General features: G+C 41.5%; 1 protein-coding gene across 1 annotated transcript in view; it reads left to right on the top strand.

Moving 5' to 3' along the window:
* PHEX (phosphate regulating endopeptidase X-linked) overlaps nt 1-22,149 on the top strand; it is a 228,136-nt gene that overhangs the window by 58,512 nt on the left and 147,475 nt on the right. Inside the window, exons 4-9 of the mRNA XM_061407917.1 lie at nt 312-398; nt 1,446-1,672; nt 12,154-12,222; nt 14,739-14,855; nt 17,629-17,712; nt 18,912-19,057. Of these exons, the coding sequence (XP_061263901.1) occupies nt 312-398; nt 1,446-1,672; nt 12,154-12,222; nt 14,739-14,855; nt 17,629-17,712; nt 18,912-19,057 (730 nt within the window). The remainder of the gene's footprint in view (nt 1-311; nt 399-1,445; nt 1,673-12,153; nt 12,223-14,738; nt 14,856-17,628; nt 17,713-18,911; nt 19,058-22,149) is intronic.

Here is a 22,149-nt window from a genome sequence, read left to right as displayed (position 1 = left end):
AAAATGAATTCTGTTTGGTGTGTGTGTGTGTGTGTGTGTAGGTGGCAGAAAACATTAACCCCCGTAGAAGGTCAAGTCTCAGTTGGAAGTGGGAGAACCCTGGAGAAGAGAATGTTAACTATTTTTTATTTGAATCTCCAGCAACTTGGAATCGTTTCTGCTGTCTGCATATCTTTTATAGATTTATCTTTTCCAGGGTTGTCTGTCTTTACATTTAATTTTCTGGAGGCTGGCACTGTGATTATCAAGTGACCTCTAACTCAGCATCACCTGTGGATGGATACTAATGAATCCTCTTTTACCCTTCCTAGCACTTTTGGAGAAATCAATCAGTAGAAGACGGGACACTGAAGCAATACAGAAAGCCAAAATCCTTTATTCATCTTGCATGAATGAGAGTGAGTAATAAAGAAAATAAAATAACTTATCACCCTTATTTTCCAGAGCTCTATTAATGTTTAAAGATATTGTTTAAGGAGAAAGAGAACTACTAAGAATTCTACTAAGAATGTTGCTTAAAGAAAGGAGCTCTTTTCCAAGGCTGGGTTTTAACTACCCCTGTCTTAATGGTCTGTTGCTAGCTTGATGGATCAACTAGGAAAATTTTATTCCTATGGATGGCTTAGACTCTTTGGGTATCAGTTAGTCTGTGAGACATGGGTATGGTCAGAAGGGCAAACTGTACTGCATGTGGTAGAGAAAGCTGAATCTGGAGGCTAGATCTGGTTTGAGAAGGAGCCTATGAGGGAGGGCACTTGGGAGTGTTACTGTGTTCTTTGGAACCTCCTGGAGCCTAGAGAAATCCAGATTTCCAGGCAGGCCAGGCTCCTTCTGCTTCTCCATCAGCTTGACAGGCATGTTTGTTGGGGACCTTAGGCCTGTCTCAGCATCTTGGGTCTGATTGGAATGAAAAGAGACACTGGACATTCTACCTGGTCCTCTTTCTCAAGGCTATTGCAGAAAGAGGTGAGTGCCTCTGGGAAATGTATTAACTTGTTTAGGTTTTGGGATGTTGTTTGGTGACCTGGAAGAGGGCAGTAAAAGATAATGAAAGCGTGTGAAGCAATAATTCATTTTTACTGGGGACTGATTAGTCTTATTGAGCAGTTTCCTTTAGTTAGGGTTGTCCCTCAGTCTTGCAGAGTGTTCTCAGCTTAATTGCTTATTGGCTCTGGTCGATATAGTAAGCACACCTTCCACTGTTGGGAATATCAGGCAGGTTCCCCGTTAGCTCTCCTGGCAAGAACATCAGGCTTAGACAGTCACATTGAAGTGGGAGTCATAGGTAGTTCTATCTCTGTGGTTATGGGCAACACACTGTACCTCTCCCTAAAAAATTAGGTTGGGGCCCTACTGGAATTTTCTCTTGAGAAGATATATGTGCTTCCTAGTTTGGTGATCCAGTTTGCAAATCTAAGTCTCCCTTCCTACTTACTCCCTTTCAGAAGCCATCGAAAAAGCAGATGCCAAGCCACTACTACATATCCTGCGGCACTCACCTTTCCGCTGGCCTGTGCTCGAATCCAATATTGGTCCTGAAGGGGTCTGGTCAGAGAGAAAGTTCAGCCTTCTGCAGACCCTTGCAACGTTTCGTGGCCAATACAGCAATTCTGTGTTCATCCGTTTATATGTGTCCTCTGATGACAAGATGTCCAACGAACACATCTTGAAGGTACAGTGAGGACTCATTCATCATGCTTGTTCAATCCAAGGTTAGCCTTTTGGGTTGCCTTCCCAGGGAAAAAGACTCATACCACCTTAGTGAAATGACAAAGTTGAAAATTCTGCTAAATCTTAAGATCTAGACTATTCTTTGCCAGATTTGCAGATTGTAAATCATGAACAAACTGGTTATGTCAGCCTTTCAAGAAGCCAGTGAGTGGGTTTCAAGTGATCTGTGATCTGGCCATTAAATATCTACCCTGAGCATGTGTGGGACCCCTTAATTCTAGTGGGGAGAGATGGGCTGAGACTTTCTGAACTCTGCTCTTCCCCTCCCCTCATTCCTCTGACAAAGGAGTGAATACATGCTCTGGTTCCTTGTTTTCCTTTCACTAAGATCTTGTGTACATGCCCCAAATTTCATTGGCAAGTTCAGTCTTGAATCTTTTGTCTTTCCTTTCAGAGGATAAGGCAAAACTTGTTCTAAGTGCTTGGTTGCATTTTCTGTTGGGAGAGTAAGCATCTCTTCCATAAAGGAATGGGCCACAAGGACATACCCTGAGGTGTGGAGTATGGCACTGGAAAGTCATGCTGCAAAGTCAGGAAGTCGTCAGAAAACTGCCAACAGCAGAAGATTCATCAGTCAGAAAACTTAGCAAGAATGCAAACAGCACTTCTTAAATTGTTTTGTCTTTTGATTCCGTTTTTTGTTTTTTTGCTTCTACAATTCCTTTAGTAATGAAAATTTTGTTGAACCATCAATTTTCTCCCCCATTCTGTTGTTTGTTAAATCAGAAAATACTAATGATATAGCGATACTCTTTATTGGAGTAGAGTTGTTTTACACTGCTGGGTCAGTTTCTGCTGTACAGCAAAGTGAGTCAGTCGTATATGTGCGTATATCCCGTTTTCTAGATTTCCTTCCCATTTAGATCAGCACAGAGCACTGAGTAGAGTTCTCTGTGCTATGCAGTAGGTTCTCATTTGTTCGTGCTTGCTCAGTTGTGTCCGACTCTTTGTAGCCCCGTGGACTGTAATCCAGGTTCCTCTGTCCGTGGGAATTCTCAAACAAGAACACTGGAGTAGGTTGCCATTTCCTTCTCCAAGGTTCTCATCCGTTACCTATTTTTTTACATAATAGTGGATGTATGTCAATCCCAATCTCCCAGTTCACCCCACCCTCCCTCCTTTCCCTATTATGTTTGTTCTCTACATCTGTGCCTCTATTTCTGCTTTACAAATAAGATACCATTTTTCTAGATTTCATGTATGTGCTTTAATATATGACATTTGTTTTTCTGACTTCGCCCTGTATAACAGTCTCTAGGTCCAGTCACGTCTCTGCAAATGGCACAATTTCTTTCCTTTTTATGGCTGAGTAATATTCCATTGATATATGTACCATAGCTTCTTGATCCATTCCTCTGTTGATGGACATTTAGGTTGCTTCCATGTCCTGGCTGTTGTAAATAGTGCTGAAATGAACACTGGGGTGCATGTGTCTTTTTGAATTATGTTTTTTTTCTGGGTATATGACCAGGAGTAGGATTGCTGGGTCATATGATAGTTCAATTTGGTACATTGATATCTAAATCATATAAATATAAAAATTTTAGGATATATTATTCTCTCCTGATATAAGTTAACTTTAAAAAATCTATATACTGGAGTTTATTTTTTTAGTAATACCAAGGGACTGGCAAACTTTTTTTCTGTAAAGGATCAGATAGGAAATATTTTAGGCTGTGTGGGCTATAATGATCTCTGTTTCAACTGTTCACCTCTGCTGTTATATGTGGTAAAGCAGCTATAGACAGGATGTACATAAATGAAGATGGCTGTATGGTGGGCTGGCCTGCAGACTGTAGTTTGTCCATCTTTAATTTAGACAATGGCTGCCTCAATAAAAAATCTTTAGTCATTGAAAGAATTCCCATCTCTTCAACAGGCAATTTTAAGCTACAGAGACAGCTGGATTTTTGTGTTGGGTGATGGAACAACAGCAAGGTGCTGAGAATATTCTAATGCTCTCAGCATAAGACATGCTCTTCAGTGCTCTATGATGATGCTGATGGCCCAATTGACCACTGTCCCATGTTGACAGATTACTCACTTAAAACAAACCAACCAACAAACCATGTTTTAAGACTGTCATTCTTGGTAACTTCCCTGGCAGTCCAGTGGTTAAGACTCCCTGCTCCCAGTGTATGGAGTTTACCTGTTTACCTGGCTAGGAAACTAGGATCTCACATTCCATGTGGCCTAAAAAAACTAGACTTTTGTTTTAATTTCAGAATTATTGTGATATCCTGTATTGTGCAAATACATTAAGTGGTGTTTTTTAAAATATGTATTTTATTTTTTTAATTAGAGGATAATTACTTTATAATATCATGATGGTTTTTGCCATATATCAACATGAATCAATATTAGGTATACATATGTCCCCTCCCTCTTGAACCTCCCTCCCACTTCCCACCCATCCCACCCCTCTAGGCTGTCACAGAGCCCTGGCTTTGGGTTCCCTGTGTTATACACTGAACTTCCACTGGCTGTCTGTTTTACATATGGTGATATATATGTTTCAATGCTATTCTCTCATATCATCCTGCCCTCTCCTTCCCCCACTATGTCCAAAATGTCTGTGTCTCCGAAGCAGCAAGGGAAAAGCAACAAATAACACACAACAGGATTCCCCATAAGGCTAACAGCTGATCTTTCAAGAGAAATCTGCAGGCCAGAAGGAAATGGCAGGATATACTTATAGTGATGAGAGGGAAAAACCTACATACAACCAAGATTACTCTATCCAGCAAGGATATCATTCAGATTTGAAGGACAAATCAAAAGCTTCATAGACAAACAAAAGCTAAGAGAATTCAGCACTTCCAAAAAGCAAACCCCAAATAATAAAGTAAACAGGATCATACTTATCAATAATTACCCTAAGTGGTGTTTTGAAGTAAGTTAATTTTCAGTTTTGCTGATTGTCCTCTAAAAAAGTTAACAGTTGGTCTTTGATTCAGGTTCCAAATAAGAATCACATGCACATTTAGTTGAAATATCTATTTTAATCTACAGCATACTAAATTTGACTGATTTCAGGGTAACCTCATACCTAATGAGAGAAAATTCTTGTTTATAGGAGAATCACAGCTTTAAAAGGCAGGAGAAATAATAGGACTTCAAGATTCATTTCAGTTCAGTTGCTCAGTCATGTCTGACTCTTCGCGATCCCATGAACTGCAGCACGCCAGGCCTCCCTGTCCACTACCAACTCCCGGAGTTTACTCAAACTCATGTCCATTGAGTCAGTGATGACATCCAACCATCTCATCCTCTGTGGTCCCTTTCTCCTCCCGCCTTCAATCTTTCCCAGCATCAGGGTCTTTTCAAATGAGTCAGTTCTCCACATCAGTTGGCCAAAGTATTGGAGTTTCAGCTTCAGCATCAGTCCTTCCAATGAATATTCAGGACTGATTTCCTTTAGGATGGACTGGTTGGATCTCCTTGCTGTCCAAGGGGACTCTCAAGAGTCGTCTCCAACACCACAGTTCAAAAGCATCAATTCTTCAGTGCTCAGCTTTCTTTACAGTCCAACTCTCACATCCATACATGACCACTGGAAAAACCATAGCCTTGACCAGATGGACCTTTGTTGGCAAAGTAATGTCTCTGCTTTTAAATATGCTGTCTAGGTTGGTCATAACTTTCCTTCCAAGGAGCAAATGTCTTTTAGTTTCATGGCTGCAGTCACCATCTGCAGTGATTTTGGAGCCTCCCAAAATAAAATCTGTCACTGTTTCCATTGCTTCCCCATCTGTTTGCCATGAAGTGATGGGACCAGATGCCATGATCTTAGTTTTCTGAATGTTGAGTTTTAAGCCAACTTTTTCACTCTCCTCTTTCACTTTCATCAAGAAGCTCTTTAGTTTTTCTTCGCTTTCTGCCATAAGGGTGGTGTTATCTGCATATCTGAGGTTATTGATATTTCTCCCAGCAATCTTGATTCCAGCTTGTGCTTCATCCAGCCCAGTGTTTCTCATGATGTACTCTGCATATAAGTTAAACAAGCAGGGTGACAATATACAGCCTTGACATACTCCTTTCCCAATTTGGAACCAGTCTGTTGTCCCATGTCCAGTTCTAACTGTTGCTTCCTGACCTGCATACAGATTTCTCAGCTTTAAAAGGCAGGAGAAATAATAGAACTTAAATATTACCTTTAAAAAAAATCCCTAATGAATAAAAGGATCAAAGCAACTGTCGTCAATGGCTGTTAAAACTATTAGATGAATGGTTGATGGGAAAATTCAGGAGAGAGCAGACTGATATCAGATGAATGCAAATATCAATGGTAGGCCATTGCTAAAAGTGGGACAACCAGATTTTTTTGTGTGCCTCCTGATACTGTGCAGTGGGAAGCATAAGCTATCACCAATGATGCCAAAAGAAAAGAAAAAAAAAAAAGAACTTGGGTCTAATCAAGCCTGTAGTTTGAATACCAGCTTATGGGAAACATGAGTATAGAGGATCACAATAATCAATTTTTAACAGCTTGCCTTGCACACTTATTATTCAGTTAAACTGATCCTAGAGACACTGAACTGTCAATAATATAGCACTTTCCAAATGTAAGGAGGTACTCATGTGCTTACTACTGCTCTCCTCTGCCAAGGTAGCAGCTTCTTTCAAACTGATGTGTTTGAGCATGGCCTGGCATTTGAGTGCAGTGTGTGTTTGCTTTAGGTATATCCCTGTTCATACCGTTTTGTGTGAGGGGCTATTCACACACCTGAATTAACAGGTTAGAGCTACAGTCTTTCTAACCATGACACAGCTGCTAGAAATTCAAGCATATGTCTAGGTATTGGTAGGAACAGCTTTCTTCTGAGATCTGCATAAAGCCCGGTGAACCTGATAACAAAAACTAGTGTATTGATGGCTGCCAATGTTGTAAAATTTGTGAGTGTTGCTTTTGTTAGAAGTAGTTAAATCTCTAAAAAAAAAATCTAACTGAATATTTGGAGCCCATGAAGCACTGTTTAAGTTTTGTGGAACGTAATTTGAAAACGACTACCATAGTGGGAAAAAGAGTAGGCTTTGGTGTTTAAAGAGATTGAGACTTGGCTTTGTGATCTACTCACTGAATGTCTGTGCAGGCTGTTTCGCCTCTCAGTCTCATTTTCCCCAGGTGTAATGAAAGGTTGATTTGAATTTACTTTTCACTGTTGCTGTGAGATTTAAATGGGATGAACTTGCTGACAATTCACAGGACAGATACTGGTGCACAGTAGCACATGGCAAAAGGTACCTTTCTCTTAAATCATGATCAGGCAGCTTGTCAGAACCATTTGGGGAATGTTTCTCTTCAATTTTTGTGCCAAACATACATCTCAGATCTCAAATTCAGATGCACAGATTCCAGATTCCAGATCAGTCACTCAGTCGTGTCCAACTCTTTGCGACCCCGTGAATCGCAGCACGCCAGGCCTCCCTGTCCATCACAAACTCCCGGAGTTCACTGAGACTCACATCCATCGAATCAGTGATGCCATCCATCCATCTCATCCTCTGTTGTCCCCTTCTCCTCCTGCCCCCAATCCCTCCCAGCATCAGAGTCTTTTCCAATGAGTCAACTTTTGGGTGGCCAAAGTACTGGAGTTTCAGCTTTAGCATCATTCCTTCCAAAGAAATCCCAGGGCTGATCTCCTTCAGAATGGACTCGTTGGATCTCCTTGCCATCCAAGGGACTCTCAAGAGTCTTCTCCAACACCACAGTTCAAAAGCATCAATTCTTCGGTGCTCAGCCTTCTTCACAGTCCAACTCTCACATCCATACATGACCATAGGAAAAACCATAGCCTTGACTAGATGAACTTTTGTTGGCAAAGTAAAGGTACCTTTCTCTTAAATCATGATCAGGCAGCTTGTCAGAACCATTTGGGGAATGTTTCTCTTCAATTTTTGTGCCAAACATACATCTCAGATCTCAAATTCAGATGCACAAGAAGCAGCCATTTTCGTTAGTCAGTCTCATCTCTGTCGCTGAACTCCCACCCCACCTTCTAGTTGGAAAGTGAGCCAGTCTAGGCCCGTCCTCACTTGGCAGCTGCTTCATTTCTCAGCCTTCCCCTAGGGCAGTGATCCCCAACCCTTTTGGCACCAGGGACCAGTTTCTTGGAGGACCGTTTTCCCATGGACCGGGAGTGGGGGATGATTCAAGTCCATTACATTTATTGTCACTTTATTTCTCTTATGATTACATTAGCTCTACCTCAGACATCAGTCATTAGATCCTGGAGGTTGGGGACCCCTGTCCTAGGGGACTGGAGACCCTCTGATCATCAGTTATCTATTTCTGAAAAGAAATGTACCATCCCAGCCCCTGTGACTCCTTCAGCTGTGCCTCTCTGCTGCTGGGGCCCTGGGCCCCCAACTCCCTCTCAAATCCTGCCATTTTCTAGGGACATTGACCGGTCCCTCTGCTCATAAGAAACTCTTGACTTCTTTAACTGCCTCAAAGGTCGTCTTTCTGCTCTGGGAGAACTCTCTCTTACCCCTAAACTCTTCTCCCTCAATGCATTTAGACTTCCTTTTCCATCACATTCTATTGCTATTTTCCTCGATGTTCTAGGCTTTTCTAATCCCACAAACCCATGGGGATAAGGGAAAAAAAAAAACCTGCCTTGGGAAGGCACATCACTGTGGGCATACTCTTGGGTGGTATCTTTGGGTGAAGAAAAAAGGCACTCTTCCAGTGGGTATTCCCATGCCGAGGACATGTGGTTTGGCAAGCTGGGGCGGCTCAAAGCTACATGATGGTGCTCAAGTTCCCCTGTGGCAGGATGACACAAAATTTGCCACAGACTTAAATGGAAGAAAGGAAAAACAAAAATACACGAGACGGCAGATTAATTCCTCAGAACATATCTTGCTACATGTGTTTGGGTTCATTTTGTGTAAGGAGATAGCAAGAATGAGGATTTAAGGGACAATAAAAGACTTTGGAATATCCGTGGTCCTGAAAGAGTGTTCGGAAGGTCAAGGTTGTGTCAGTATGTGTTACCAGAACAGTGACTTAAAGTGATCATCACCCAGCGGCTGCATTTGTGCAACATTTAGTAAAATCTGTAGGGATGATAAGGACAGACTCTCCTGGAGATAAAGTTTTTCTTTTTTGTCCTATAACTACATCATAATGTGTGAGATGTTTCTTGTATTACTGTTTCGTTTCCTAACCTGTGTGTCATTTCAGACAGAGAGAAAAATTCATATTTCAGTTCAGGGTATCAGATTTCCTAAACATGTGTTTTGTTTTCTACTTGCAATATTAAGATCGGTTACAAATGCATGGATTAAAAAACCTCAAATAACAGTGTCCTAATATTGGCCTCTTGAGAAAGTCTTTTGCCTCAAGCGTGTGTCTGTTTCTAGTTTTAGTTAACTAACCTTATTCAATCGATTTCATATATTTAAGAGGTTCCCTCGGAACTGTAGCAATCTGAAGATTTAAAACAGGTCCGGTAACTTCACTTGAATCGTCTAAACTTTTACAATAAATGGATTTAACTTCATTTCATCAGAGGGAAGCTTTGGGTTTCTTGATATTGTCTACACAGTTTCCTTTCCTTTGAGACTAAAGCTCAAAAAATTCTCCAAGTGGTTCAACTCCAATTGAAAGCCAAAGCATCTTAATCATAATATCGTGTTTCATGTTCCTGGCTTACTTAATTTTTGGAAGAAAGGGTGGTGTATTGGGAATTGGAATATGATGAAGCTAGGCTGGCTTGTGACTTAGTTGTTTGGGGCCAATTAGAGAAGAAGATTGAACACAATAATTTGAGGTTTTTAGCAATACACCCAGGCAAGGTCGATGTTATGAAAACATCTTTTCCCCCCAATTAGCTTAACTTTTTAAATGTGTGGATAAGATTTAAGGTAGAAAATTTGATGTCGTGTTCAGTTTTATTCAGTCTTTGGGCAGTTGCTTATACTCAAGAAAGAACAGCCAGAAATTTAGAGGAAATTCTGGAACTTTAAAATTTTTATTTATTTAAAATTTTACTTACAGTTAAATTCACTTTTTGTGAAGCACAGGTCTGTAAGGTTTTACAAATGCGTGGAGTCACAGAATCCCCACCATAATCAAGACAGACAATAGTTTGTCCCATTGCTTCCCCCAAATTTACCTTGTGCTGCCCTTTTGTAATCACCCACTCTCCCCATCCCCTCTTCTCCATCCCTGTAGTTTTGCCTTTTTTGGGGATGTGATTAAAATATGCCCATATTGTTGCATGTATCAGTAGTTCATTCCTTTTTATGGGTGAGTGTCACAGTTTATCCATTTGCCAGTTGAAGGACATTTGGGTTGTTTCAGATTTGGGGCAATAATGAATAAAGTTACATGCAGGTTTCTGTGTGAGTATAAGTTTTCATTTATCTTTGGTAAGTGGCTGGGAAGTGATATTGCTGGGTCATATGTACGTTCAGTTTTGTAAGAAGCTATCAGACTGATTTCCAAAGTGACTCTGTCATGTTGCATTCCCAGCAACAGTGTAGGAGTGAACTAGTTTTTCCACATCCTCACCAGTACTTGGCATCATCAGTGTTTTGCTTTTTTGGCCATGCCATGAGTCATGGGGAACTTAGTTCTCCAACCAGAGATTGAACCTATACCCCTTGTAGTGGAAGCGAGATGTCTTAACCACTGGACTGCCAGAGAAGTCCCTGACATTATCAGTGTTTTTGTTTTTTGTTTTTGCCATTCTAGTAGATGTATAGTGGTATTTTACTGTGGGTATCATTTACATTTTCTAATGACTAGTGATTTTAAGCATCCTTTCATAAGTTTATTTTCCATTTGAATATTTTCTTGGGTGAAATGTCTGTTCAGATCTTTGTTCCAGTTTTAAATTGGGCAGTTTGTTTTCTTATTGAGTTATGAGAGTTCTTTATATATTCTGGATGCAAGTCCTTTGTCATATATGTGATTTTCAGATATTTTCTCCCTATCTGTAGCTTATATTTTTTATTCTCTTAACAGTGTCTTTCACAGAGCAAAAATGTTTAATGATGATGAGGTCCAATTTATTTTTTCTTTTATGTATCTGATTTTGGTGTCATATCTAAGAACTCTTTGTGTAACCCCAGGTCAAAGATTTTCCCATGTGTTTTTTACCGTAGGTTTTATTTGTTGTTGTTATTCAGTCTCTAAGTTGTGTGTGACTCTTTGCGACCCCATGGACTGCAGCACTCCAGGCTTCCCTGTCTTTCACTATCTCTAAGTTGTGTGTGACTCTTTGCGACCCCATGGACTGCGGCACTCCAGGCTTCCCTGTCTTTCACTATCTCCAAGTTTGCTCAAATTCATGTCCATTGAGTCAGTGATGCCATCTAACCATGTCAACCTCTGTACCCCCTTCTCCTTTTGCCTTTCATCTTTTCCAGCATCAGGGTCTTTTCCAATGAGTCATCTCTTTATATCAGGTGGCCAAAGTAATGGAGCTTCAGCTTCAGCATTAGTCCTTCCAGTGAATATTCAGGGTTGATTTCCTTTAGGATTGACTGGTTTGATCTCCTTGCAGTCCAAGGGACTCTCAAGAGTCTTGTCCAGCATCACAATTCAGAAGCATCAGTTCTTTGGCACTCAGCCTTCTTTATGGTTCAACTCTCACATCCATACATGACTACTGGAAAAACCATAGCTTTGACTATACAGACCTTTGTTGGCAAAGTAATGTGTCTGCTTTTTAATACACTGTCTAGGTTTGTCATAGCTTTCCTTCCAAGGAGCAAGCTTTAATTTCATGGGTGCAGTCACCAATCCACAGTGATTTTGGAAGTTTTTATTGTTAGGTTTATATGTAGTTTATATGTAGTTCTAGATCCATATTGTATTAATTTTTGTGCAGGTCATGAGGTCTGGTTTGAAATTAATTTTTTTTGGCAAATGGATATCTGATTATTCTAGCACATTTTTTTGCAAAGATTATAATCTTCTCTTTGATTACCTTTAAGCTGCTGAAAGTTTTAATTCAAGAAATTATGCTATAATTTTCTCTAATAATAATTACACATATTTAGTTGTCTGATTATTATTTGTATTTTCATCACCTATTTTAAACTTTCCAAAGAGGGTTCTAAAGTTTGCAAAGATTTCTCAAAGCAAAATCACCTCTCTAGATTTTGTTTCTTCACCCATAAAATGGGGGGGGGGGATCAGATAATCCTATTTCAAAGTCATTTAGCTTTGACACTATTTAGTATTGTTAGAAACTCAAAAGGTTAGAAACCATGAATCGGAATCAGGGGCAGGTCTCTGATTCTTGGTAACTGTCATTGATTGCTGCAGCACCTGTTTGCTTTGAATTGTTTTAGTAATGGTGACACATGCTCAAAATATGGCAGGGATCCTGATCTCATGACTCATTAACATGGTACGGAAGAATTTTCAGTGCGAGCAGAATGCTTTGTTTTTTGTTTCAACAGCTGGACCAAGCGGCGCTCTCCCTAGCCGTGAGGGAAGACTACCTTGATAACAGCACGGAAGCCAAGTCTGTAAGTTTTCCTCATTCAACTCTGCATCTTGTCAGACATTGTGAGGTTCATAAGTTGTTCTAAAATCCCTAACTCTTTACTCGAATGGAGCAGTGTGGGTGTTTGACAACCATTTTCCCAAATGTAGGAAGCAAAGGACTTTTATTTGGGCAGATAAATGGCCCTCCCTGTTTTCTGGAAATCTGGAAATGAAGGCTGAGCACTCCCTGCGCGGTGCCCTCATAGTTGAGCAGGGAAGACAGCACACCAAATGCAGTAACCAAGGAATGGTCTTGCAGCCAGCCCTCAGAAGTGTGGACAGCTCTCAGTAGATTGCAGAAGCATGGGAATGGACACCCAGTTGACCAGCAGGTCCCAAATTGTATTGCTTAAGAATCACCTCGGAAGCTTCTATTAAATGTTGATTCTTGGGCCTCAGCCATGGGAAGTCAGATTTAGTAGACTTGAAGTGGGGCCTAGGAATCCGTTTTTTTTTAAATTGGTGCCCCAGGTTAACGTAAGGTTAATGAGAACCAGATGGGATCAATCTTCTCAAACTTCTTGCTTTGGCTTGGAAACCTAGTCATTTCCTGGAGATTGGATTAGAGCTGTTTTATTCCTGACACTTTGAATTCATTTTGGAACCTCTGTTGAACTTCCAAGGGAGCCTCAGGCCTGGGGGACCCTTGACCTGGGAGGCTCGGGTTTCTGGCCTGCCCTGAGAATGCAGGGGCTTCAATGGGGGAAGTGCTGGCTCTCACGGAGTCCCTGCTCCTTTGCTGATAGGAAAGCCTGTATCTAGAAGGCTCTGAAGGGCAGGATCCTCGGCGACTTTCTGGCTGAGGACGCTCATCAAAGAAGGTTGGCAAGTTTTCCTTCTTGAAATTGGACAGAACGAACTTTTACCAGTCTGGAGGCACTTCTGTTTCTACTTGGGTCACCACCTAATACGCAGCCATGCTTGAAATGTTGTCCCCACCCTGTAACCAATCAGTCCTGTAGACTCTGCCTTCAAAATATCTCTTCCCCCTGGTGCCTCCTTTGTCTCCCTACTGCCCTAGGGCAGATCCTTGTTGAGTCTCCTTTTAACTATTCCCTCCTCCCCTTCATTCCATTACCTCCTTAGCACCACTTGGCAAGCTCTCAAAGTACATCTCCCAGTGTGCTTTTGCTCACAAGTTAGACTCTGTATTCCTTAGAGGGATTTCAAGGCCTCTTTACAACCTAGTCCCAAACCACTTTGCTGTCTCACCTGTCTTTATTCTTCCCCCAACAAAGGCAGCTCGCACATCTCTCAGAAGGACGCCTCTGCTCCTGAATCTGTCCCCTTTAAAAAACTCTCTCCCTGGTTTCTCGAGGCTAGAATTCACTAGTTCTTGAGTTTCCAAGCACTTAGCAGCTTTAGTAAAGACTTTATTTTGGTGTTGCTAGTGTTACAATTAGTAATGACGTGTTTATCTCCCTCCCAGGATCACACACTGGGAACTAGACTTAAGTATTATTTAATTATTCACCTCTACTCCCGCCATGTGCACAGAAGGCATAGCAAGACATCTTGCATATGTGATGATCGAATAAATATTTTTGGAATTTAACTGGAAATTGCAAAACATTTCTAATTCTGACTATCTGTGAGGCTTATTTACTGATTCAACAAATATTTATTAAGGGCCTGCTATATGCCAAGCACTGTGCAGGTCTCAGAGTCATAAGCATTATAAGAAAAGCTTTGCAGAATCAAGGTGTATATTAGGGAATCTTATTCCCATAGCATAACTATGGAACAGTTTAATAGCTGTTGTGTTGAGTTCTTAAAATGTACCTGAAAGGAGAAGGGACCCACCCTCACCCCTTGACACACACACACAAGATTCCTCAACTCCCACAAAGTAAGGTCTTCCTCTCCAATAGTATGTGAATAGCCTGAAAATGGGTTCTGAACATGCAGCGAGGAACTTCTGCATTTGCTCAATTTCTCTTCATCATTTTCTCATCTTTCCTTTCCTTTCTCCCTGAGCTGGTGAGGAGAACTTGGTAGAAACCCCACAAAATGGAAAAAAACATTCGATTGCTGGTCTTTTGTTTTTAGTGTGGAGACGGGTAAATTGAGCTGGAAGAAAATAAATCACAGTTCCCACTAGTCTTCATGGATCATGCCTCCTGCTTTTAGCAACCAGTTCTTTCCCATGTTTTTTAATATTAAAGCCTCACTTGCCTGGAAAGAGGAGTCTGGACTCATTTGTAGATGTTTCATATATCCTTAATATTACTGGTTGCCAGAAAACAAGTTCTCTTGATTCTTGGTGGCCGGACATTTCTGTCTGTCATGGCAACAGTACCCAAGTAGCCATCATTCTTCTTTGTCCCAAGGTGGTAGATGAGTGGTTGGTATTGCATAATGCTCATACCATACTTTGAGTACAGAGTGAAAACAATGGGCATTTATTTCCACCTGATGTTCCTGCTCTTCTGTGTTCCTCAAACATACTTCCCTAATAGACTCTTGTCATGGTCCCTTGCTTCTTTATCTCTTACAGTATCGGGATGCCCTTTACAAATTCATGGTGGATACTGCTGTGCTTTTGGGAGCTAATAGCTCCCGAGCAGAGCATGACATGAAGTCGGTGCTTAGGTTGGAAATAAAGATAGCTGAGGTAAGTCTTCATCTAAAATCTTTTTCTTTTCCATCTCCTTATTTTAAAGGTGATGTATCTTGCATGAGAATATATATAAAAAGTCATTTTGTGGCATTGTCCTTTGGGTCCAAGATAGAACTCATAGCACCCCTCTCTGGGAAGCAGCAGGAAGAAAAACCATAACAGATAGAAGAACTCTTCTTCTGCCCCTGCTTGAAGCCCAGTCAGCGTCCACATTCTCGTCAGTGGTGGACAAAGAACAGCAGCAGGGAGAGGCTCTCTCTGTTTTCCCAGGGAAATGCCTGTTTGGCCTCAACTGAGGAATATGATACATTTGATAAATCTGTATGAATTTGGCTTAAGTGGAAGATTATTTTTTAATCTAGTTTACTCTTTATACCATTCCGATGCAGAATTAGTCTCATCTAAGATTGAGGCTTTGGGAAGTCTAGTCACATAATTTGATGTAGAGAGTGTATAGGGCAGGCTGGTAAGCATGAATTAGTTCTTATACCCAGCCCTGGTTTTCCTTCTTTTCTTGCCCCACTTTCATGAATTGTCATTGTGTCATATGTTGTGTTCTGTGTAAATCACCTTTTAAATTATTTCAGTCTCATGGTGGAGACAAAAAGACCTAAGAACAAACTTGAGAGAGACTAATGAGAAATCCTAAATGGTTAGCTTTGTTCAAAGAATAACTTTTCTAGAAGAACCAAAGTATAAAATCTTTATACATCCTCAGGACTGGATGGAACAGATATGATGAAATCTTCTTGGGGAGATACACTGTAATGAAAAAAAAAACGATACTTTTATCAAGAAGTGGTGGTATATTTGTTGGTAGTCTTTTATAATAGAAGTTGGTAAAAATCTTGAAGTGCTTAGGAGTCCAAGCGCTGTTTGGTTTTGTGTTTGGCGAGGTGTCGTGGGGTGGCAAGGTGGGAGCAGGCTGATGGATAGGGTCTGGAGGAGTCGGCCTCTTGGCTGGCGTGGTGTACGTGTGTGTCTTTCTCCAGACCCCCTAGTCACAGCACATACAGTTCCTTCCTGTGTGTCACCTTTGAAGACGGCAAAGACTGCTGCAGATGTTCTGGAGTCAAAGACTGGGCCTCTCTGCCGTGTCTAGAGGCCATCTGGATTCCCTTCCCAGGCAAATCGGAGACCCAGAGACCTCATTTGGACTGAAGCTCCAATACAGCGGGAAAGGCCTTGCCCTGAGCCAGGGATCTGAACCAAAAAGGGAACTCAAAACAGCTGGGCCGAGGCATGACCGGGAATGGTCAAGAGGCTAAATGAAGTGACAAATCCATGGGGTGGAGGAAGGAGCTGGCAGAGAGCTGAAAACAGCTCTAAGGCCAAAGGGCTCCAACCTGGGCCTATGAGTCTGGGTGGACTGAGGAAGAGTGCGGACATTCTCTGAAGCAGTGATTGAAATGGAGGCAGGAGGTTGCCTGTGAGCTACAGGAAGTCTTTCCATGGATGGTGAGAAGGGAGAAGCTGAGGGCACTGAAGGGAAGAGGAGGCAGATGTCTGCCACTCAGCCTTCTGTGATTGTATCTTGACAAATCCATGGTGCTTGGGTTTTTTGCCAGCTGATAATGCTCATCTCTGTTTCTTACATCCCAGGTCACTGGGGACCTTCAGAATTAGTGCAGCATATCATCCCAGGCAGACTTCTAAAGCTGGGGAGACAGGACAACTTCGCCAAGCCCCCCAGAAATCCTTGTAAACACAGCCATGGAAGTGTGCATTCAGCTAATCCCAACTAGAGAGACATGTGCCTAAGGGGAGGTCTTGTTGATGGCATGGCCCTTGGGATTGGAGCCAAGTGGAGTTTAATTGGAAAGACTTGCAACAGAAAATGAATCACAAGCAAAGTCTTGACTTATGGTTCAAACCATGGGGGTAGTGATGGTGGACAGGAGTGCAAGGGTAGGGGAGTCCTGTGTGAGTCGGAAGGTGGAGAGTTTAATGCAGGGGAATCAGATTATGGAGGGCCTTAGGAAAAATCATAATGTGTTGAGCGGTATGAGGAGCTACTGCCTGTCTGCAGAAGTGATTAAGATGGCCCTTGAGGAAGATGATTGTTGCTGCTCTTCTCAGATTAGATATGGCAGAGCCTAGAAGCTTCGATTTGATGATGCCAAAATTGCCAGGAGCACAAGTGTTGGGAATGGAAGGAGTGTGAAGGGTCAGGGCTGGAGAAGCAGATGTGGAACTATGTCTGGGTGGTAACTGAACCCATACCTTTAGCAGTGGGGCCAGGGAAATTTCCGGGCCAGAGAAACCAGAGAGGAGAAGGGAAGTGAGGCATGAAACTGTTGACAGAACGATCACTGGTGGCAGTGCTGTTCAGATAGTCTAGTGCACTTAGAATGTTCCCTTGGGAATGAAGGGGTGGTCTGTAGTTTATGAACTGTAGAGGCTGTTACCTGGATGCTACAGGTGGACAGTGGATGTTTGTCTCAAATCGCCCAATCTTAGCATGGCTATCTACCCCAAGCCAGTGATAGATTTTGTCCATCCACATGAAAGGTTAGGGAGGGATTTGAGTAGTTATTTTTGTACCAAGTCCAATGTTTCACACTGAACAGGAAAGGAAAGTTTCTTTTTATTTTCTTAATCCTGCGTAAAGTGATTTTTTTCCCCCTCCTTTCTCCCAGGTTCGGCACCACACCAAAATCTTGAAAAAGTTTATGATACTATACAGATGTTTTGGCACATGTAGGAAGTAGCTATGCTGTTAGAAATGGTTTGTTTGAAAAAAGTAACCAAAGTTTCTTTCCACCAGATAATGATTCCGCATGAAAACCGAACCAGTGAAGCCATGTACAACAAAATGAACATCTCCCAGCTGAGTGCTATGATTCCCCAGGTTAGTGAAAGCAGCCCAGGAAATTGTATCTCAACTGGTCATTTGACAAGCAATTCTGTTTCACCTGTGTGTAAAATTTTACCTCATAAAAGCTACCATTGGTCTTCTTGCTCATCGCCATCTCTGTCAGTCATCACATAAAATATCCCTTGTCTATGCATTGGGATGCTGTCTGCTCTATGGAACAGAAAACTTTTCTAAGAGTGGCCTAAAAACTTAAAGCCTATTTCCTTATATAGACAAAAGTCTAGACATAGGTTGCTGTTGGTGTCGGTTTAGCTGTTGCACAACGTTGTCAAAGATCCAAGTTCTTTCTTTCCACTCCACTCTTTTTAGCATGTCGGCTTTTTGACTGCATATTTGACGACTCAGGGTTGTAAGGTGGCCGCCATAGCTGCATATGTCACATCTGTCCTCAGAGCAGGAAGAAGGGGCAAGCCCCAGTATGGGCCATGTTTAACTCTTCTACCAGGAAAAACCAAAGCCTTTCCACGTGTCATCCCTTTATTTCTTACTGAGTAAAACTGGGGCATGTGGGATATACCTCCTTACAGGGTAGGCTGGGCAAGTGAGTGACTGGCTTTCCATTTCACTAGTGGAGGCAGGCAGGGGAGCAAAGAAAAGGTAAAGCCTGGAAAGGACTTTCCAGGTAGCCAGGTCAAAACGCTAAGACAGTGATGCTACGAAGGGGAGACACGTGTTACTCTGTGTTGTTTGTTTCTCTCGGTGTAAGAAAGGCTGTGCCAGAGGGAGAACCAGAAATGTCGTGGGGCATCTATGTCTATGGGGACAGGAGAGTGAATGAGCGCGGAATGGGGCCGAGTGCAGGGAGAAGGGAGGTGAGTGCTACTGCAAGAGGGATGGAGAGAGAGAGAGAGAGAGCAGGAGAGAAGGTGGGAGGAGGAGATGGGAGGATGAGAGTGCAGGTACGTGAACGCATGTGCTGCTGGGTGCTCCATACACACATGAGCTCCATACACAGATGGCACAGGCACATGCTCCACTTATACTTTAGCCAGCAAGTCTGATCTGGGTGGCAGTGATCAGGCATTTATCTTCTAGATTTGAGCAGTTGGATGTTTATATGGTCTGAGATCACAAGCCGTGGATTACATTCTACTGACTCTGGTTGCCTTTCTCCTCGATTGTTCCCCAGCAGAGGTTCTCTCACTGTGTTTTTTTTGTCTTTGTCTCCTCAGTTTGACTGGCTGAGCTACATCAAGAAGGTCATCGATGTCAGACTTTACCCTGAACTGAAAGACATTGGCCCCTCAGAGAACGTGGTGGTCCGAGTCCCTCAATACTTTAAGGATTTGTTTAGGATATTAGGCTCTGAGAGGAAGAAGTAAGAGCTTTCTTGTGCATTTTACTGTGACTTTTATTTTTCCTTTGAAATTACAAGGTCTTCCCCCATGTGTCCTTTGAAAACTGTTTTAAAAGAAAGTTGTATCAAAAAAGTCTTGGGGAAAGTTGTGGTGTCTTTTGTGACAAACGAGCTGAGACCATCCTCTGGTGTAGTTTATTTACTACAATGACAACAAATATACAATATTTTTGCCCCTTATTTCTGATCTTTCTGCATATTCCCTCTGAAAGCCTAAATTGTTTATTAGTTTTGGAAACTAGTTATATAGTGATGTTATTTTTTGAGATTTCTATATGAACATCTTTGTTTTCCTCTAGTTCATTCTTGGTCTTTGGCTGTTTTTTCCGTCCTTCTTCTTTTAAGCCAATAAGTCACTTTGTGTCAATAAACCCAAGTACCAATACTGAAAAGACTTAAGACCACTCAGAAAGCTGTAGAAAAATTAGACTGGTGAAAGAATGTCAGGAACTCTCAGGTTTTTCTTTTTTTAAACAATATTTTAGAATTTGTTGCTTTGTTCCTTTGGCACTACAAAGCAAGGGAATTCTAAAAATGTTCTGGAAAGATAACTTTTTAATTGACATATAGTTGATTTACATTGATATGTTAATTGCTGCTGTACAGCAAAGTGATTGAGTTCTATCTATACATTTTGTAATATTCTTTTTCATTATTGTTCATCATAGGATATTAACTATACTTCTCTGTTCTATGCAGTAGGACCTTGTTGTTTCTCCATTCCATATGTAAAAGCTTACATCTGCTAACTGCAGCCTCCGACTCCATCTCTCCTCCAACCCCTTCCCCCTTGGCAACCATTAGTCTGTTCTCTATGTCCATGATTCTATTTTTTATTTCATAGATAGTTTCTTTTGTGTCATATTTTAGATCAGGAAAGAGAATTTTTCATCCTCATGAAGCCATTCAGATTTGACTACAGAAAATGAAGCATAGGAAGGTCAAATAGTTCACAATCACAGTTTAATAGGCTAATTGCTGGACCATGATTAAAAATCATATTTTCTTTTATAAAAATATTTGTTTGACTGTGTCAGGTCTTAGTTGCAGCATGTGGGATCTAGTTTCCTGACCAGAGATCAAACCCAGACCCCCAGCGTTCAGAGCATGGCGTTTTAGCCACTGGACCACCAGGGAAGTCCCCCAAATCATACTTACTTATTTGGACTTAGACAAGGTTATGTTGCCAGGGATTATGTGAAAAAAAAGAGGCACCTGGAGAAGTCTTGGGAATAAAATTTAGCATCCATCCCCACCTATGAAAACATTTAGACACTTTTGAAGAACTCTTCTTTTTAAGATGCTATTTTCTTAAAATAAAAACAATGTGTTGTTCATTGAAGAAAGCATACAGAAAAGTAAGCATACAGAAAAGGGAGAGTAGAAATAATAAATTCATTTCAGATTCTGTGTGGGGTGAAACCTTGATATTCCAAGTGTGATCTGTGGATCAGTAATGCCAACAGCATCACCTTGGGCCTCTGGTAAAAATGCAGATTCCAGCAGTCCTCCTCTATAGATCTGGAGCGAGGCCTAGAAATCTGTATTTTAACAAGCACCCCAGGAATCTTATGATTAGTTTTTTGGGGGGGATTCACTGCTTTAGAAACTTTTTCCTGTGTACTTCCTAGCTCTGAAATTTTGTAAAATATGACCCCAATGATTTTGTACTCCTATGCCACTGAGTTACTCAACACTTCTTAAATTGTGGTGGTAATTTCTGTTGAAAGATGGAGTTTCCATGCTATGTACACATTCTCCAGAACTTAGTGAGTTGGTTTCTTCCAGTGTCTGTGTTATCTTCAGTTGTAAATTAGTAGGTAATTTTTGAAACTGTACTAATTTTATTTCCACAAAAGCCTAATTGACAACCAGGGAGTAATAGATTGGGCCTTGGTTTACTGTATTAGATAATCTCTGTGGTGGTGATTACACTTTAGAACCGCAGGATCTGTCATGACAAAAAGGGCCAAGAAAGACCATGACTGAAGGGAGATTTTAATCTGGTTCTTATTAAAATGATAACTTAGATGTAAGCATAGTGAACTACAGTGGAAGAAATGTAAATAGAAAAACTAACTGCAGACATTATGTCCGTAACATAAGATGATCTGCAGATATTTTGAACCTTCCAACTCTCTGTCACATAGTTTACTCTTTAGCAACTGATTCATCAGAAACAACTTGTATTGTGTGTATGTTGGGATTTCAAAACACTGTATGCTTTTTGAAAATTTTGATAACACGTTATTTGCGGAGCACAGTAAGTTTTTTTAAAGACCACTTTTATTTATTTTTAAACTCCTTTATTTATCTATTATTTATTTATTTTTGACTGCATTAGGTTCTTCGTTGTTTTGGATGGGGTTTATTTGCAGCAAGCAGGGGCTACTCTTCATTGCATTGTGCGAGCTTCTCGTTGCACTGGCTTCTCTTGCTGTGGAGAACTGGCTCCAGAGTGCACAGGCTTTAGTGGTTGTGGCACATGGGCTTAGTTGTTCCACAGCCTGTGGGATTTTCCCAAACCAGGGATTGAACCCATGTCCCCTTGTCCCCTGCATTGGGAGGTGGATTCTTATCCACTGAACCACCAGGGAAGTCCCCACAGTAAGTTTTTTAGACTGCTAATCATTTGCTTGGAGGAAAGCTCCAAGCAGATCCTCTCCTTGGGTTGTAGCACAAGAGTGGTCAAGGAAATGTGCCCTCGGGTTCCCATAGTTACTTTATTAGTCAGGACATACCAGTCACTGTAATAAGCACCCCTACACTTACTGGTTTGTACCATGACGATTGTACCCTATGCTCCTGGAATGTCCAGCATGGCTGTCCCTGTAAGGCAGCTTTCCTCCAAGCAGGGACTCAGGAACTTAGACTCCTTCCATCTTGTGGTTCTGCCTTCATCTGGCCTTTTGGAATCTTCTCCATTCAGCTGATGGATGGGGAAAGAGAGTAGAGGATTGCATAGGAGGTTTTATGGGAAGGCCTTGAAGTGATATGTGTCCATTCCGTTGACCAGAACTCAGTCACATGACCAATTTAACTGCAAGAGAAGA

The sequence above is a fragment of the Bos javanicus genome, chromosome X (genome assembly GCF_032452875.1).
Source record: "Bos javanicus breed banteng chromosome X, ARS-OSU_banteng_1.0, whole genome shotgun sequence".
Classification (NCBI taxonomy): domain Eukaryota; kingdom Metazoa; phylum Chordata; class Mammalia; order Artiodactyla; family Bovidae; genus Bos; species Bos javanicus.
This window is presented reverse-complemented; position numbering and strand designations above follow the sequence as displayed.